At 53.6% G+C, this 18,883-nt stretch overlaps 2 protein-coding genes across 4 annotated transcripts in view; both read left to right on the top strand.

Annotated features, from left to right (window-relative positions):
• PLEKHM3 (pleckstrin homology domain containing M3) overlaps positions 1 to 18,883 on the top strand; it is a 126,284-nt gene that overhangs the window by 97,270 nt on the left and 10,131 nt on the right. For 2 of the 3 annotated variants that reach the window (XM_041124660.1, XM_041124659.1), the window contains exon 9: positions 10,147 to 10,322. In XM_041124660.1, the coding sequence (XP_040980594.1) occupies positions 10,147 to 10,288 (142 nt within the window). In that variant the 3' untranslated portion in view covers positions 10,289 to 10,322. Of the gene's footprint in view, positions 1 to 10,146; positions 10,323 to 18,883 lie in introns of those variants that run through there. The other variant, XR_003924098.2, reaches the window with a different exon arrangement.
• FZD5 (frizzled class receptor 5) lies at positions 13,107 to 17,453 on the top strand. The gene has a single exon (XM_030019248.1). It carries the CDS (start codon positions 13,227 to 13,229, stop codon positions 14,955 to 14,957), a length of 1,731 nt encoding a protein of 576 aa, XP_029875108.1. The 5' UTR covers positions 13,107 to 13,226; the 3' UTR covers positions 14,958 to 17,453.

Here is an 18,883-nt window from a genome sequence, read left to right on the forward strand (position 1 = left end):
AAAGAGGGTGAAAGCATAATAAAATATGGGTCTCTACTGTAGGTATTTACACAGTATTGACATTGTTAGCTGTGCTTAGAGATTTATGTCAAGTGTTACTGTGCTGTCATAAAACAATAAAGTACTTCTGTGAAGGGCTTAGGGCAAAGGGGAGGCAGAGAAGTCTCACTATATAAGGCCCTCCTCCAGCACCGGTGGTAATCCATGGGAATGTTTCCATAGCTGTCGGCAGGAGCTGTGTGGAGGCCTGCTAGGGGAGGACGAGCAGAAGCTGCACATTTACTATGTTTAGAGCAGGTAACTAGTGATTTTCTCTCAGGGAGGATATTGCCACCACCAAATTTTAGGAGCCTAACGCAGCTGACAAGTCCACCTTGCAATCAGTGGAGAGAGATGAGGGTTCCTCCCCGGGAGCAGGGATGTATCTGAACTGAATTGTTCTCTGGTGTTTCATAGAAATGCTGACAAGGACCCATAAAAGCTGAGAGATGACATTAAGAAAAACACTGTGCTTACGGTGGACATGAGGTAAAAAGGGCAAGAGTCCAGTGTCCCGTGGTTTCTACACAGCATACCCTGGACTCAGCACACTTTCAGCTCTAGGCTGTTGTAGCTCTGCTTCTCACATTGGGCTCACAGTAGGCTTCCCCTCAACATTTTGGCTGCAGTACCAGACTTTGCAGCCGAGCTCAATGTTTATATGTAGTGGACCAAACTGAAATGCCAGTCCCAATCAGTCAGAGCACCAGGGAGTTTAGATCCAGGCACAGTGCCTGCCTGTCCATGGGTCTGCGGCTCCAGTTTGTCCTCCCTGCTCATTGTCTCTGCTTTTCGTGAGGTTATGGCAAGATTTCTTTTCCAAGCCATGCCAATACATGGGACCTGTTATTCTTGCTGCAGAAAGTATTACTCTTCCACTAGAGGTGGTTCCTCTGTAGTTGTTCCCTGGTTAGATGCCACTGCATAGGAAGGTGTTTTCCTGCTTCTTTCCAGATGCAGGAGGTAATTCTTTTCCATCAAAGCATTTAGCAGAAGTGTTTCCCGCCATAGCAGTCCCACAGCTGTCCTGCGAGGGATGGGAGTTACCTGCTTCCTGACCCTGCTCTGGACAATGCTTCTCAAAAATCAGCTAGCTTCAAAGAAGAGAAGCATCTCTGTTGAGAAGGGACATTTCAGAGCCCTTCATAAACCTGAGTGTTGCTGCCAGCCTGGCTTGCCTTGCTTTCCCTGTCAGGAACCAGAATGCTCCACACCTGCTGTTCTTCGCTGTTCTCTGAGGGGGCTTATATGGGCTGTTTGGAAAACAGATGGGCAGGTATTGAACACTTCAGCATCTGAACCCACATCTCTCAACTATCTGAATTAATTTTGAGCCTAGGCAACTGGATGAGCCTTCCGTACTTCTTTCTCAGAAGCATTGCCCACACCGTTTCCTGTCCCAGATTTTATCTTAAAAGCTAATGAGTAGAGCTGAAATCTGTCCCTCGCTAGTCAGATACACCAGCCTCCAAACTCCAGGGCTAACTTCACACTGGGGCAGCTCTCAGAGTCCATGGGCTCACTCCAGCTGAATCTCAGTGTGAGACTGTGTTGGTCGCTCCTTTTGAGCCCTGGGAGGTGTCACAGTGGCAATAAACAGCCTCAGTCCCATGGCACCTGATGTCCCTTTCATTCCTCTGGTCATCAGCTCAGCTGGTGCTGGAGATGTGGCCCAGGTGCATTCCCCTACTCCCAACAGCACTGCAGGCTCCTACTCCATAGGAACCACCACCAGCAGAGCACTGTCGGACACCCTGTCATTGCACCCCACTGTCTTTGTGCAAAAAAAGGGTACTTTAAGCTCAGTTCAGTAAGAGGTGAGCACTCTGTCTCGCCTGTGTACCCAGAGCAGAGTGCTGCAGCACCAGCATCCCCTTGGCTTTGTGTGTGATCTTTTCCCATGACTATCTCAGTGGTGTCCCCGTCACATGAGCTCTTCAGCCTCTGGGATGGTGAGACAGCCTGGGAGATTGAGATGACCCTTTTAGTTTGCACATCTCTTGCTCTGCATAGCCACCCATTAAAATTAGTCGCTTTACTCTTCTCTGCAGGAGTTTGCGGGGAACCTTGGAGCAAACTGCTTGGGACTGGCAGGGACGTGCATGCGGGAGAGACGTGGACCGGAGCGTGTTTCTTGCTCCTCACACTCCTCTTCTTTTTATTGACCGGCCTCACTGATTGGAAAAGACCCATGTCCCCCCCACGGCCCCCTCTTCCTCCCCAGCCGCACAATTGTCACCGCCAATTAGTGCATTGTTAGGGCACACAATGGCGCTGTGGCCACTGGAATGGGCCGCTTTTGTGTGTCTCCAGTCGGCTGTAGGGGCAGTCAAGATTCATTTAGGGCCTTACACAACATGGACAGAAAATACTATCAGAAAAGCAAAAGAGGGAAAGAAAAAGGGGGAGAGAGAGAGGTAGCAAGGGCGGGGCGGGGGGGGGGGGGGCGAAGTCTGCTATTCAGGGGTTAGCCCAGCCGCATGAAAGGCCCAAGAAGCAGTGCCACATTGAAGTCGGCCCCTTGGAACACAAAAAAGGAACCAGGGCTTAATAGTAATTAGTGGGCAAACTGCAAAGCGCTCCGTGGCTCTCCAGTGAATTGTTCCTGCACTTACTGCCACCGCTGCCCCTTCCCCCTTCCCTCTGGATCCAACCGGGAGGGGAGCAGCTCCGGGATGGGAATTGGCAGCCCTCCTTTACACACCATGCTCTGGGGAGGCCTCATCTAGCTCTTCTTTGTGGCAGGTAAATTGGATTTAATTCTCTAAAACTTGTAGCAAATTACAGGAGGTACTTTGCAGCCAGAGCAGGGCACAGGGGTATGGTTTTGGGGTCGGCACTGTGCCCGTGTCAAGGACCTTTAAAGCAGCCCTGTCCCTTTTTGCAGCCTGGCACGAAGCACCTTGCGGTTGGGCTGTGTTTGTCTGTGGCCTGTCCCTCTTCCCCCAGCAGAGCCTTGGAGGTCACTGCTGTTGTTCTCTTCTGCTTCCATTGTTTCCCTCTTTGCTCATAAAATAATCACCTGTACAGGTTTTTACAGTCTATTTAAGGAAAGGCCTGATAGCAACTCTGTCAGCTTAGTAGTGATGAGGAATCTGCTCAGGCTGAAGACCAAACCTTGCCCTCCCTTCTCCACAAAAGTCTGCACAGTGCAAACATCACTTGCATCCACCCCTTTCCCCTTGTTTCTGTGCCAGTTCTCAGTCACGCTAAGGCCCTCACTGGTACATACAGAATTTCTTAAAGCACATTTTGGCCCAGCGTGGCTTGGGCTTGTCTTGGGTAGCTGCATTAGCATGCAGGTGAATATGCTTAATCTCTGCTTCTTTAGAGATCAGTTTGTTGCTGTTATCAGTCTCAGCTCATCTCTTGAACTGCTCGTACTAGGTTTGGTCAGGAGCTTATGTGCCCAACAGAGTTAGCTGTGTCTCAGGAATATGCCAAGTTAAAAGATCCATAAGGCAGGTTTGACCTCACATAAATGTGCTTAAGTACTGAGGAGAAATTCAGGGCATCTTAGCCCAAATGGAAAGTACACAGAGACACAAAATTACAAATCATTCCTTTTATGTTGTCAGGGAACCTAAATAAAATCTATGGAAGAAAGCTGCAGGGCCTGGTGGTTAGTTTGTTGACTCTTCTCAGCTAACGGATGTGCGTTTTGGCTATCCTTGGATACAGGGGTGCTGGAACAGGTGCTGATCTCAAGCACAACCACACACAATCCCACAAACTTAAATTGGGCTCTTGTGGATTCAGCTCAGTATAAATTAGACCAGACACCAACTGACCAAATTTAGTAGTCTCTGCTGGAAACATTTCCAAACTGCAGAGCTTGAAAGTGATCCACGCACACACACCCCCACGCTTACAGTTCTGGACCGCTGTCTCTCTTCTCGTAGAGACTGAAAATACCTCCTCATTTCCTCTGTTAGCTACAGGTACAGCACTCTCCTTTCTCTAAGGTACCTGAGCAAGCTTAGGAAATGCAGTTGCTGCTCCAGTACCAATCTTTTTGCATGACCTGGAAGCCACAGCCGTGCTGTATGTGTATAAATAAGTTTGATTGTATTAGAACAGTAAAAATAAGATTCACAAACAAGAATTTTGGTCCATCTAAAATCCCATCGTGGGTTTCACACAAGGCTGAGGGCAGCACAGCAGACATCAAGGACTTGGCTGGCGTTGCTGGGATAGCTCCTGCAATGCAAACACAATCAGGGAGCTCACAGCATACATGTCTCACAGATAGAGCTGGTTGAAGGCACTGTCTCGCAACACAGAACGTGTCTGTCTCTCACCAGCCACAACACGTCCTCTCTCTGCTAATTAGCAACATCCCTGGCAGAGTCAGCTGAAAGGATTACACTGTCTTCTCACCTTGCCCTCTCCATTCTTCCCCCAAAGAGACATGTTTAGTCCTGTCGGGATGCAGCCTGGCCGACCCAGGTAAGGGATCGGCCTCATTCCCCTTCAGACTGCCCCTCTACCAGAAAGGGTTTTTGTCTGCAGGACAATCAGTCTGGCCCTGACTGAACGGACGCACAGCCTCACATCCCTGCAGCGTAGCATCAGAGGTTGTTAGCCTAATGTGCTCTAGTGGAATGGAAACAGGGCACAGCATCTGCAGCAGGAGCCAGAATAGTCTTTTTCCAGCTCAGGACTGAAGGGTTGATTCCCCAGCTCTGTGTGGCCATAAAGGGCAAATCACAGAAATTTTCTGTCTGCGAAACCAGGGAGAATTACCTGTCCTTTCTCCCATTTTTTGTCTTCCTTGGCTGCTCAGCCTGAGAGCTGTTTGTACTGCAGGTACATTCAGCACCCAGCACAGTGAGGGGCAAATAATGAAGTGGTGGAAGCTTGCACAGTAATTTCTTCAAGTGCACCCGGTGGGGTCCTGTTGGCCTTGTGACAGTGTAACGGCTGGGGGTCTGGCAGTGCCAGCCTGTGCGAGGCATGGAGAAGGGCTCAGCTGCTCCCTTGTCCCAAGTAGTAGAACGGTTAATTTCACCAGCATAAGGGAAATACATACAGAGAGTGAATTCTGCTGCAGCTGGACAGACTCCGAGCAAAAAGCTGAACCAAGCTACTTCACCATTTTCATGCCATAAGGAAGGTGCTAACCTGTGTGAACCCCATCTTTGCAGTGGTTGTGCTACTTTTTTTATGAGCTTGTTGCTTACATAAAATCAGTTTGATTGTATCTATCTGGTAAAAAGAGCCTGCAAGAGGACTACACAACCTGGTCATCAAAGATTTTTGGCAACGCTGTGCTAGCACTTGTGAAAGGATTGAAAATATTTTGGAGCACTTTCTTGCATCACCAGGACATGTCCCAAGCAGGATAACATCATTGTGTGCTTGATGGTGCTGCACATGTCAGTGAGGTGCAGGATTTAGGGAATGGATTCCTTCTTTTGCCCAGCAAATCTCTTGATGTGCTCCAATTCTCTAACACCAGTCACTGCTAAAGCTGTTGCTATTTAAGATTGAGCTCTGTGGATCACTTGCATGTGTTAATTCTTCACAGCTAACTAATGCCTGAATGTGAAGGTTGCTAGCAATATCCTTTCCAAAATCACTTTGACCTGTGTATTACATTATCCCATGAATGACTTGCAGAAGGAAGTAATCAAAACATGTATAGTTCCAGCTAGTGCTAATTGCCTTTCCATCTGTTTCTGTCTCTTTTTACTTGTGTCCAATGAATGTTGATTATGCAGGGATTTAAATCTGTATTTCAACATAATTTGGTTCATTTGGTGTGAATGACATGACTCACTAAGCCTTAGCTCCAAATATTCCTCCAGCCCTGTGTCAAGCACTTCAAGGATGTCGAAAGCAGATACGGAGAATCTGAAGTGCCTGGTCTTAGCAAGAATGCCTGAAAGGTCAGGGAGAGGACACTGTTTCAGGAGGTCTCTGGCCTTGATACTTACTGGTTCATGAAAACCTGAAAACACAGCACGTGTGTATTGTGTATGAACTTTCTCCTTCTAGGGTACTATAGATGAGTGAGTACACATACAGGATAAAGCTTTCAAATGTTGTGTGACTTTTGATTGCCTCTGATCTTGAGTTGGCAACGTGGCATGTCGTAAAGGAGTCCAATTTCCAGAGGCCAGGTCTGTAACAATTTCTGAAGATCCCTTAAGGTTGCCTCAAGAGGGTCCAGAATCACTGCATCTGGAAAATCTTGATCACAGCATCTTGGAGGTTAGTGAAGGAATGCAGTCAAAGCAGCTTATGTGTTTGAAACCTATTTTGATTGTATGAAACTTAGTATGTTCAGGAAAGGCCAGACTGAACTTGAACTATTCTGAACACAGACTGAAGTTGCTCTTGACAGTGACAGTTGTTATCATATGTTTTCCACCAATTCATAGAATTTTAAGGCCAGGAGAGACCACCCGTAACCGCAGATGTTCATACCGATAGCAGTTTCTTTGTAAGTGCCAGTTCAGCATAGACAGAAAGTTTCTTGGAAACATTTCTATTTTGACTGACCAACATTCTCTGAAAGCCAGGCAGGACCTAAGGGACAAGTGCTCACCAGGCTGATTCCTGGCTGATTTCTGCCCAGTTTCCCAGCAAGCTCCTGGCACCCCAGGATTTCCATGTCCCCCGCTCCAGGACGCCCCCGTCCTGTGCTCCCAAGGCCTCTTCTGGCAGGGGGCTTCTAGGACTTCTCCACGTTGCAACAGGAAACCTCCTAGCTTTTCCTGATGCTGCAGGATTTCTCAGAAGTACGGGCAGCTTGCCCTTTTTGGCATAAGCTGGTGTGTTTTACATTGTTTTTTAATGTTGGAATTTTCCACAAAACAGAAATTGCAAGTTTCAGCCAGCTTCAGTCCAGGCTGCTTGAGTGTTTTCCCCAGAGGATTTTGCACGTTGGCCATTACAAACTTGCCTCCTAACGCTGAAGTTTTGCTACAACATTTTCAGCCAGAGGTTCCTCTAACCTTTCTCTCTCTTTGCTGGATTAGAAAACTGCTTAGTACTTTTGTCCCTGGAAATAAAGTACGGCAACTGTAACAGATGTTACTTTAATTTCATTGTAAAACAAGCAAATAGAAACAAGTTTCCAAAGGTTGTGACCTGAGGCAGGGAAGGGAAAACATTGTGCCAAAGCTGAACTGCTTTGGGCAGTTTCACCCTGAAGGTCTCTGACAGCAAAGGAGAGGGCAGAAAAAGGAAATACCTATTTAGAGATGGCGTTGATCAAAACAGCATTGGTCTGAAGATAAAGCAAGCAGTAATTAGTCGTTATTATTTCATAGAGGCATTTGGTACCTCCCATGTATGAGTTGGGGGTTTGTTTTACTCATGTGGTCAGAGTCAAAGCGGGTGTAAGCCAGCGCCGATCTTCGCTGGGCAGTGAAGCCGTGCTCCCTCACACCTGCCGAGGAGCCTGGCCAAGGGTTAGGCTTCTCAAATCTGCAGCAGTGTTCAGAAGCCAACACTTGTACTTTTGCATGCTGGCCCCCAGTAGGTTACAGGGAAGTGGTGATGACCCCACCTCACATGCACATAGAGGGTTAGATGTGCCATGGTAGAAACCACAGCTTCATGGCTGTTAAGGTCACCTTAACACCTTGCTGGACATTCAGATTAGACAGGGCAAAACTCAGGTGGTCCATGGGAAATGCCCTGCTCTCTCAGCTGGGAAATGGCCTGAGCTGCTCAGACCACTAGAGTGGTGAGCACTGGCCCCTTGGTCAAGAAAATAATCTCAGATTTCATGCTTCGAGGTTGCTCATTTGGTAGCTTTCCTGAGACCTCAATTCACTTACAGCCATAAGCATACAAATGTATGTGCAGTACAATCACCCTGCTTGGAAATCCCAGTGGAGCAAAGTATTTAACTCTGAAAAATACTTGGAGTAACTTCTTTACAATGTATAGAGCAGCAAGCATTTCAGAGACAATCTAACTGTGTATTTAAACAGTCATTACTGCCTTGTGGGTAAATAACACATGTTTTTAAAATGGTCTCTATACACAATAGACACTAACACAATAAATCCTAATTGCTCTGAAGGACCCATTAGGGTCTATCAGGTCAATACATGGGGTAGGTTTTTTGAAAGTCATTCACCGTGTTGTTACATAAGCCACAATTTGAAAGTCCATAAATAAGTATTTGCCCAATGAAGAGTGAGGGCTTTGCCAGGGCCATACTAATTTATCATGTCAACTTCACTATGGGGACTGTTTTCTTTTCAAGGGCCCATGTAAAAAAAAAAGAAAAAAGCACAACGTGATGTGTTTCAAAAACTACATATCTGAAGAGTTTCAGGCTGCAATATGCCCCCCCCAAATCAAATGTGAAGTTCATTGCCTCCTCCTTATCTTGGCATTGCGTGAATCACAGCAAGGAGACCTGAAGATCAGCCATGGCTGTTGTGCTTCTGGCCAGGCCATGGCATGGCAGGGACCCTTCCTCATCCCCGCCAACCCTCCTGCGCCTTTGGGCCATGGTCCTGATGCTGCCTCTGCCTTCTGCATGCTGTGGTGGTGGCACCTTGGGACAGGAACACTCCTTTGGTGTTCCAACTGTGCCTCTCAGAAAGGGGTCCCAGTCCCTGAGGAGACCAATGGAAACTAATTATGTACATTTTATGTGCACTTATATGTACAAGTATCATTTAGTAATAACTGATGAGTCTGGCAAGATGAGTTTCAAATGCAGCCACTCTTCCTGATTTTACGTTAGTCTTACTTATCTGAACTTCTGGTAGCATTTTACAAACTGCAGCACTTGTGTCAGGTGTTCCTAAAGTCTGTGTTACTGTTAGAAATCCAGTTTTGCATTAATTCACTCAGAAGTTGTCTAGTTCCTTGTAGCTTTTTGAATGTGACTACAGTTGGGCATGGCTTTGTTTTCCTGCAATGTGTTAAGGTGTGTAATTGTACAGGTGTATATAAAAAAACCCAGTACTGATGTAGGTTAGGGTTTTCAAGGGAATTTCAACAAGGCATCCATGGTGAAAAGCATTCAAGTGATTTAAATCTGAATTCCCGTCCCCAGCCCACAGCTTTTAAATCATTCGGGCACATGAGAAAATGTTTGCCCCTGCTGCTGTTGCACTTTGGTAGGATTTGGGTGCCAGTATCCCTCTGCAAATGCTGGCAGTGATTCTCATTCTGCTCTGCCTGCTCGCGAAGGGCTCCCTTCCTGCCAGGTCCCTCCTGCCTGCGGGGCAGCAAGGACCTTGGTCTCTTATTTGGAAGCCCCCTTCCAGGTCCAGTTATGCAAGGTCCATCTTGGTGCTGGGGTTTGCAGTGCTGGCAGCCCGCAGCCTTGCGACTCTCAGGTGGGAACGTGAACGCTTGCCACGGGTGGAAGCAGAAGCACGCCTGTCTTTTGGTGCAGCCTGCAACTGTGTCCTGTGCATAGGGGAAACATCGATCTCCTTTTGTGCACGATGGGTCTGCTGTGCTGGAGCCAAACGTGATGGCTGTCTGTCCCTGCAGCCGCAGCAGGCAGTAAGGCACAGCCTTGCCAGTCTCGTGCTGCTGCAAACCACCCTGTGGTCCCCAGCACCCCCTCGCTCAAGCAGTTCGTTATCAGGGGTCACTGCTAATTCGAGCAGCGCCTGAGCTAGCACAGCCTCCAGCTGGGATGACTGGCAGGCTGCCCACCAGCACCAGGAGCCCATAGTCACCTGCGCTGGGCCCCCACCACTCCCTTCCTGGGAGCCGGAGACTTGTCAGCAGTGCAGACAAAACTGGGATTTGCTGCTCCAAGCAAGAAGGGTCGAGGGCCAGGGACAGCGTGCTGGTCCTACAACAAGAGGGGCAGGAGGTTCCTGCCCTGCTTTAGTACAGGCAAAGCCAAGAGCGAGATCAGTGCTCCCTGGCTTTGTCCCTGCCCAGAGCCTGGCCTGAAAAGCTCTTTGCAAAAGTCTGTTCTCTAAAAAGGACAAGGGCAATAGCTAGTCTTTACAAAGGAAGCTCACTTAGTCCTTTTCTAAAGTCTTTGAAAAGTCACAGTATCCTTCACAAAGGCAGTTTGTCCAGGTAAATAGCATAGGCTGACAATACAGCAGTGAAAGAACCAAATACAGAAATATTTACCGCCTTTTTACTTTCTGCTTCTTCCAGGAACCACTGCATCCCAGCTGAAAATGCCTCAACGGGTGGAAGGTATGTCCTTGAGGACACATGTATTGTCAGCCCATGCCCATATCCTCTGGGCTGGAGCCACAAGCAGGGACTAGCTGGACTCCCAAGCAGACCTGTCTAGCATGGTGGAGCTTCATGAGCACCTCTGCACACAGGTAAAGTGGTTTCCTAATAATTTTTAGAGTTTTTTAACAACAACAACAACAGCAGCAAGTTCTTAGGGGTGGGAAACGCTTTCTCTTTTGTCTCCAGGGTTTGGCACAGTAGGTTTTGTGCAGGCACGGCTCCTGTCACTAATAGTGCTGGATGCACATAAAGCACTGTACTCTCATACTGTACTGTAGAGATGAATAACAAGCCTATCAACTTACACCATATTTAATCCTGTTCTGGTTGCTCTGCTACGTATTCATAAAAAAACAAAAAGGAAACAGAAGCACAGAGCAAGTCAACAGATGTCTACCTGGCTCTTAATTGGATTTTATGTGTCCCCAGTGTAGCAAATACAGCATTATTTACAGCCAGGCTCTAAGAATTAGATACATCTGGAGGAGTGGTGAAACCTGAACCAGGATATAAGAGTTGATAGATTAACTGAAATGAAGAGCTGCCCCATTTTCCCCTTCTTATCTTCTCCCTTCCCACCTATGTACCTGTTCCCCATTGTGTGCCGAATCAAACCAAGATCCTGCCCAAGGGAACGCTTATAAAAATGAAAAATACCAGCAAAAAAGAGAATTTCTGCTCTTGTGGAGCTTCATCAGCATTTTCTAATTGTACAGCAATGATGATAATAAAAAGGCTGCCCTCTGCTCACAGCTATAATTTGGATAATCAACTGAAAGCCATAATGAAACTGTCTGTGATTGCTTTCTGCTGGGCTGCTAGTTCACAGAAACTCATTGTTGGGGAGAATTAAAAGTTATGACTCCTGCTACAGGGATATGCCACTGTGTTCCAAAGGAACATGTGACTTGCAATTCTCTTCCATATAGCTTTTTACAGGCAGAACTTAGAGCATAAAGCAGAGAGGTATAGGGACTTGAGCTTTTTTTTTCCTTTTCTTTAAAAAAGTTGTTAAACATCAAGGTTGTCAGTGCCAAATGATACGCACGCCTAGGCTGGGTGGACTTGTAGACACAGAGGATTTTGGAGGTGGTAATGAGGCCTCTGGCCTTAAAATCCCTGGGGACTTTGGTGTGTGGTAGCAGCAGTCAGCACTCCGCCCAGAGCCACAAGAGCCACTGGCCACAGAGCGATAGGCAAGCCAGATTTTATTCGTTCCTGGGAGGAAGGCAGGAGCTAAGTAATGCTTCGAGTCTTTGCTTTCTGGGCTCTGGATGCAGTCAGAGGCATTTTGGGTGCATGAGATTTTGGGTGCTGGCGTTCCCCAGCACCGGGCCTGAATGTGAGCTGTCCCTGTTTGTGATGTGCTGTGGGTACGTCTTGACTAGCAGATCCAGTGCTGGATGTGAGTACTTTGGTCCAAATTGCCCTTCCATCCACATCCGCCGAGGAGGAGTGAGGAGCTCTCGTGCAATGGCTTGGGAGCAGCCTTCCTCCTTGGCCAGAATAAGGGCGCTGCAGCCAATGGCGGGTGCAGCCTGTGACCCCCAAATCTGGCTTCTGAAGCAGGTCTGTTCCCCTGTGTGCCCTGGACGTGCCATGGGCTTCAGGAGCAGTGAAAGCCGCTGGAAGCCGGGCTGGTAATTTAGGTGTTTGCTAGTGCACGGATTCAAGTTCCTTACGTCAGGCCGCCGAGCGTGATCGCCGCGGTAGCTCCAGCAGGAGCCCGCGTTTCCCGGAGCGCTGGGAAGGGACCTCTGCCCCGTCGGGGTCTCTCGAAAGCGCCGGCTTCGTTCTTCTGCGCCGCGCTCCAACGCCCGCCGCCTGCTCGGGAGGAAGGTGGGGGCTCGTGAAACATCTCCTGCGGCTCCGAGGTGGAGCGGGGAGCCGGCCGGCAGCCCAGGCCAGGAATGTGGTAGCGCAGCTGCCTGCACCCTGCCAGCCGGGCGGGCGCGGGCAGGTCCGGTTTCCCTTCCCCGCGGAGGCTCGGCTCTCCGGCAGGCGGGAGCGCGGCGCCGCCAGGCAGCCGGGAAGCGGGCCGCGGCGGGAGGAGGCAGCGGGAGGTGCCGCCGTGACCCTTGTACCCGGGCTGACGTACGATCGCCGGAGCAAGGCAAACGCGGGGCAGGACCCCTGCGCGCCTTCCCCCCGAGGTTTCACCCCTTTGCCCCCATCCCGTTACGGCGGGGTGAGGCCCCGGCCCCTTCCCGCGGAGAGGGGCTGAAGGGCCCGAAGAGGAGGGGGGCGAAGCGGCAGCAGCGCGGCAGCCGCCGCCTGCCTCCTCCTCCTCCTCCTCCAGCCGCTGCCCCCGGCCCGCTTTGCTCTTCACGCCGACGAGGGGAAGGCGGGCCGGGCCGGCGCGGCGCTGGGGCGGGCGGCGGGTCCCGGGTCCCGGGAGGGGCGCGGCGGGCAAGAGGGGAAGGAGTCAGGACCCCCGGAGCAGACCAGGAGCCGGGGGCGGATGCGGAGCGGTCGGTGGTTGGGCAGCACCGTCACCTTCCCACTTCGCCGGCTGCCGCCGGCCGGGCCGGGGCCGCCGCGGGGTCTCCGAGCGCCGGCGGGCGGGGGTCCGCCAGGACGCCTCCAACAGCCGGGGCCAGGGGGGGGGGGGGCCGGGGCTCGGCGTGGCGGGGCGCCGGGGGCGGCGCGGTCTCCCGGCGGGGCGCCTCGCTTCGCAGCCGCGGGACTCGGCGCCCCGCGAGTCGGGGGCGGCCCTGGGGAGGCTCCAGGGCGTGGGCGGGGGCGCCGGGGGTGGGCGCGGTGCGTTCCCGGGGCGGGGGTCTAGGGCAGGGGGCGGGGCAGCGGGGCGGGGAGCGCGGGCGCGGCCGCCGGCGCGGGGCGCCCGCCCGCCCCAGAGCGCAGGTGGGCGGCGGCGGCGGCGGCGGCGGCACTGGCGGTCCCGGCGGGGCCCCGCTCCAGGCGGCGGCGGCGGCGGCGGCGGCGGCGGCGGCAGGTGGCCGGGGCATGCGGCGGCGGTAGGACGCGCGGCGGCGATGGGCGGCCGGGGGCTGCCGGTGCCGCTGGTGCTGGGGCTGCCGCTGCTGCTGGGGCTGCCGGCGGCGGGGCGCGCCGCCTCCAAGGCGCTGGTGTGCCAGGAGATCACGGTGCCGATGTGCAAGGGCATCGGCTACAACCTCACCTACATGCCCAACCAGTTCAACCACGACACGCAGGACGAGGCCGGGCTGGAGGTGCACCAGTTCTGGCCGCTGGTGGAGATCCAGTGCTCCCCGGACCTGCGCTTCTTCCTCTGCAGCATGTACACCCCCATCTGCCTGCCCGACTACACCAAGCCGCTGCCCCCCTGCCGCTCCGTCTGCGAGCGGGCCAAGGCCGGCTGCTCGCCCATCATGCAGCAGTACGGCTTCGCCTGGCCCGAGAGGATGAGCTGCGACAGCCTGCCGGTGCTGGGGGACACCGAGGTGCTCTGCATGGGATACAACCGCACGGAAGCCACCACCCTGCCGCCCTTCTTTGGGAAGCCCACGCACCCGGCCAAGGACGCGGCCAAAAACCTGACGCCGCTCGATGGGCAGCGCCCCTCGGGGATGGACTGCGGCCGGACTTGCAAGTGCAAAGCACCTCTGATCCCCATCTCCAAGGAGTCCCATCCGCTGTACAACCGTATCAGGACTGGGCAGGTACCCAACTGCGCCATCCCCTGCTACCAGCCCTACTTCACCCAGGATGAGAAGACCTTTGCCACCTTCTGGATCGGCCTCTGGTCCATCCTCTGCTTCCTTTCCACCTCCACCACCGTGGCCACCTTCCTCATCGACATGGAGCGCTTCAAGTACCCCGAGCGACCCATCATCTTCCTCTCTGCTTGCTACCTCTTCGTCTCCGTGGGCTACATCGTGCGGCTGGTGGCAGGGCACGCCAACGTGGCTTGCAACCCGGAGCACCACCACATCCACTATGAGACCACGGGCCCGGCCCTCTGCACCGTGGTTTTCCTTCTCCTCTACTTCTTTGGCATGGCCAGCTCCATCTGGTGGGTCATCTTGTCCCTCACCTGGTTCCTGGCAGCCGGCATGAAGTGGGGCAACGAGGCCATCGCTAGCTACGCGCAGTACTTCCACCTGGCTGCCTGGCTCATCCCCAGCGCCAAATCCATCGCTGTACTGGCACTCAGCTCCGTGGACGGCGACCCGGTGGCCGGGGTTTGCTATGTGGGCAACCAGAGCCTGGAGAACCTGCGGGGCTTCGTGCTGGCACCGCTGGTGGTTTATCTCTTCACCGGCAGCCTCTTCCTGCTGGCCGGCTTCGTCTCTCTCTTTCGCATCCGCAGTGTGATCAAGCAGGGCGGCACCAAGACTGACAAGCTGGAGAAGCTGATGATCCGCATCGGCATCTTCACCGTGCTCTACACTGTACCTGCCACCATCGTCATCGCCTGCTACATCTACGAGCAGCACAACCGGGAGGCATGGGAGCGGGCGCAGAACTGCTCCTGCCCGGGGGACCCCCACCGCCCCAAGCCCGACTACGCCGTCTTCATGCTTAAGTACTTCATGTGCCTCGTGGTGGGCATCACGTCCGGCGTCTGGATCTGGTCCGGAAAGACGCTTGAGTCCTGGAGGCGCTTCACGGCCCGCTGCTGCCAGGCCAGGAAGCCCGCGGGTGCCTCCGTGTACGGTGAGGCCAGCCCGGCGCTGGCAGGCAGGACGGTGCTGCCCAGCATGGCCTCCTACCACAAGCAGGTCCCGCTGTCCCACGTGTGACCGGAGAGAGCCTCAGTGACCCCAGCCACAGGGAGGAGAGGGTTGCAAAGACCCTGGGCCACAGAAGAGGGGGTGGCAGCTGGGCCACCCCGGCGTCCTCAGCCCCACCGTGGCAGTGCTGCCCGGGACCGAGCGAGCGCGCCCACAGGGCACGGAGCAGCCACGGCCCCAGGCAGGGCAGGGGGAGGTGTTGCCAGCGACATGGGGGCAGAGGGACAGGGAGACCTGGAGCCTGGCACCGTCGTGTACGCCCCATTTGGGGTCCCACGCCCTGTTTGGGGTCCTGGGGTGCTGCTGCCTGCGGGCCGGTCAGGTGGCAGGTAGCCCTTGAGCACTGATTTGTGTCCCACAGTGAGCCTCTGGGCAGGTCTCGCTGGTGCTGGGGTGAAGGGGAGAGCTGCAGCAGGCAGGGCAGGTGGTGGCCCCCAACCCCGGGTGATGGCACCGAGCCGCTTGCCAGAACCCCGGGGGGATGCGAGGAGGCCGGGGAGAGCTGGCAGTGGGGACCGCCTCCCTGCTGTGCTGCACCCAGGTCCCCGGGCGCAGCTCCGTGTTGCGGAGGAAGGGGCTGGGGGCCCCGGTGCGATGTTGCCGCTGGCCCTGCTCGGGCAGCGGCACGCTGGGCGGGAGGGAGGGAGCTGCGCGGGCTGGGGGCTTCGCAGCCGGTGGCGGTGCAGGAGGAAGGGGCTGCAGGGAGGAACTGCCGCCCAGCCCTTGAGGCGGGCAGGGAGAGGGTCCCAACTGTCTGCAGCGCAGGTGGGGACCTGGCGGTCCCAGAGGTCCCTTCTCCCTGGGGAAAGCGCCTGCAGGCTCTCCCCGGGCAGGGGGCTCGGGGCCGGGCAGGGACTGGTGCCGGTGGGGCTCAGCTCTGCAGCACCGACTCCTGGGTTCGACCCACCGCTCTGCGGTGGGCATCCAGCCCCGCTCCATGGAGCAACTTGCCCCGGAGAGCCGAGGGGCTGCGCGGGTGACGAGGCTGCTGTCCCAGCACGGGGTTTGCGAGGAGCCCGGGGCACCGCCGGCCCTGGCACTGAGAGCAGCCGCCTCCTGAGCTGCCGTGTGCTCTGGGAAGGGGTCGATGCTGCTCCGTGCCCCTCGCCTCTGCAGCGGGGTGAGTTTCTCGTGTCTGCCTGGTGCCGTGCAGGTTACCTGGGGTGAGGTAGGCAGCCCCAGCGCCCTGCCTGCCAGCTGTGGCACGCGGTGCAGCAGCTGAGTGTGGCACAACCAACCCTAAAAGGGTGGTTGTGCTTCTGCAGCAGGTAGTGTGTGCATGGCGGGGAGGTTTCCAAGCCAGGCGGCAGCCTTTCTCTCCTGGGGAGCAGCTGGGTTTTCCAGCCAGCCAGCTTCAACACTTCTTGCTGCTTTTTTCAAAGCTGTGCCTCTGTTGGAGACAGTGCCGGGTTCGAGAGCGAGCAGTTAATTTAGGAAAACTCAGTAGAGCATTTGTACTCTCTTTCCTCCAGCTTCCTAAGCATTTTTCACTTCCCTAGGTCAGACAGCAGCAGAGCACTGACAGAACTGGTGCCTGGCATTAAGTGGTGGTGACAGCTGGGTTTCGATAAGTAGAGTGATGGCGGGGGGGCCTGGTTGTCAACTTCACTGAATGCAGCGAGGGTGAGGGGCTTTGGCTGCGGCACGGGATGGGGCACAGCTGGTGAGAGATGGCTGCCTCTGGCTTCAGCCTGCTTGTGAAAGCACCCAATTTTGGGTTTTTTTCCCCGCTACCCTAAGTGGTGATCATGTATGTAACCGCCCAGCCACTACTCGAGTCTTTTTTGCCCTCCTTCAAGCATGGCACCGTGACCTGGCTGCTTGAGCACTGGAGAACAACCACTGGCTTTGCTCCTGCGGGACTGCAAGGATCCGAGGTTGTTCTGAACGCCCTCGGACCTCTTCAGTCAAGAAGGTTTCCACCTCATTTTAAACCCAAAGCCTGAGAAGTGAGGGGACGCTTGAGTGGCACATCTACTGATAAAGGTACTGCCAAGGTACTGCATGAGTGTCTCTGGGGCATTCTGGCCAGAGGGGCCAGCGGTGCAGGGATGGAGGGCTCGGCAGGGACTGCTCAGCCGCGCATATCAGCACTCTTGCGACAGAGGGCTCGCTCCCTCCAGCGTGCTGCAGTACTTCACCGTGGACAGAATTGTACCATGTTGTGTTACAAACTGTAAATAGTTGTATTATAGCCTGGTTTGTACATACAGAAGCCGTAGTGACCTTTGATATGGGTTTGGGACAGGTGTGTTCTCGGCAGCAAGGCAGGTCAGGCGCAGAGACGCTGTGGGTAGTCTCGTGTTGTAATCCAGGGCATTAAATGATTCCAGCCTGCTCCAATCCACGCCTTGCTGGACTCCTCTCTTTCTATAGTGCCTTTTGTAGATACAGCTAAACACACATCATGCGATACAATGAACAAAACCATGTCAAAGGTGGTGTTTTGTTGTTTTTGTTTTTTTTTCCAAAGTGCAACTGACTGTGTAAAGCTTTTTTTTTAAAGGAAAAAAAAAAAAAAAGAAATCCAAGATTAGCTACAAACTGTTGCCTATTGAAAAATGCAAGAGCATTTTCAGCTTTGATCTAACGGTAGGTTAATACAATCAACTTGTGTTTGAGCCAGGCTTCTCAGCAACAAGTGGCAGGAGGGGGAAAGGAGCCGTTGCCGTGTGCCCTGTATGCTGTAGCCAATTTACATGTTGGTTTTTTGCCTCTTCCGTTACTGATGCTCTTCAACGTTGTTTAAATAACTGTACTATATTTTGTGAAAAGCTGAACAAATTTTATTCAAAGAGAAGAAGTATTGAGATTAGTTATTTATGAGGACAAAAAAGTGTGTGGTGTTTTCTTTGCTTGTGCTAGAATACTAATTACCATAAAAACTTAACTGGGGGGGGGGGACAGGGAGGCACGTGCTGGAGGGCTGTGCGGGGCTCTCTTATCACGAGGGATCATGGGGGACTGGTGAGGCAACTACACTTGAGTGGTGCAGGAATAGCATGGTCTGTCTGCACGAACCCCACGGGGCGCTGCCCTCGGCATGGGGGGTGTCATGTACCCGCGCCCTCACCGCTGGCGTGCCACGGCCCACCACGGTGCTGCGCGTCCCAGCCCGGGTGCAGCAGCCTGGCTCTGCACTGAACTGGGTTTAATCCTCAGGGGCTGCCGTTGCTGCTGGCTGGTGCCCGTGACCTCGCTTGCTAGCGTGTTTCCTTGACAGGCCAAAGTCACACCTCGCTGGTAGAAGAGGGTTAACTATCAACTTTTATTGGTGTTCTGCAGTTTGCACAGTATCAGTCCCTCGCCCTGTGCTGAGATCAGGCCCTGAGTAGGTGCCCTTTGATACTTTTCAGGCCAAGCAGATGACAGCTCTTAGCCAAGGGGGATGCTGCACCCGATCTGAGCATCCATGTTGCCATCTGCTGTGCGCTCTCTCGTGTTGGGACAAGCACTGTAGGAAGGACAGCAAGGGGTTAAGGCTGGCTTTGTGGTGACTAATGGTGCAGGACTCTGCTATCTAGTTAGGTGTGTAGGCACACACTAGGTCCCACTAGATAGGATCTCTTACCTGGAAGCAGCATTCCAGCACCCAACGATAAACCTGACAGCCGCACAGACTGACTCACCCGATTCCTCAGTGCCGGCTGATCTGCCCTCCCCGTGCTCAAGTACAGGCAAAACACACTGTCAGGGGCTGATCCTATCGCACGCAGGGCAACTGTTTTGGGCTGTGGAGGGGACGTGCACCATCTCAGCACGAGGTTCTTAGGAGTTGCAGACACTGACCGCCTGCCTCCAGAAGTACCTCCAGCAACTTGCTGGCAGCCTTGTTGTCATCCTCACCTCCCAGGAAGCCACCGTGTCCTCAGTAAATAGGAGTTTGGCAGAGCTGTCATCCGCTGCCTACCTCGAGCCACCGTTTTGGAGCAAGG

This window comes from Aquila chrysaetos, chromosome 6 (assembly GCF_900496995.4).
Source record: "Aquila chrysaetos chrysaetos chromosome 6, bAquChr1.4, whole genome shotgun sequence".
Taxonomy (NCBI): Eukaryota; Metazoa; Chordata; class Aves; order Accipitriformes; family Accipitridae; genus Aquila; species Aquila chrysaetos.

Bases quoted from the DNA above. Each gene is read 5' to 3' on its own strand.
- FZD5 (XM_030019248.1), top strand. From the start codon at position 13,227: ATGGGCGGCCGGGGGCTGCCGGTGCCGCTGGTGCTGGGGCTGCCGCTG.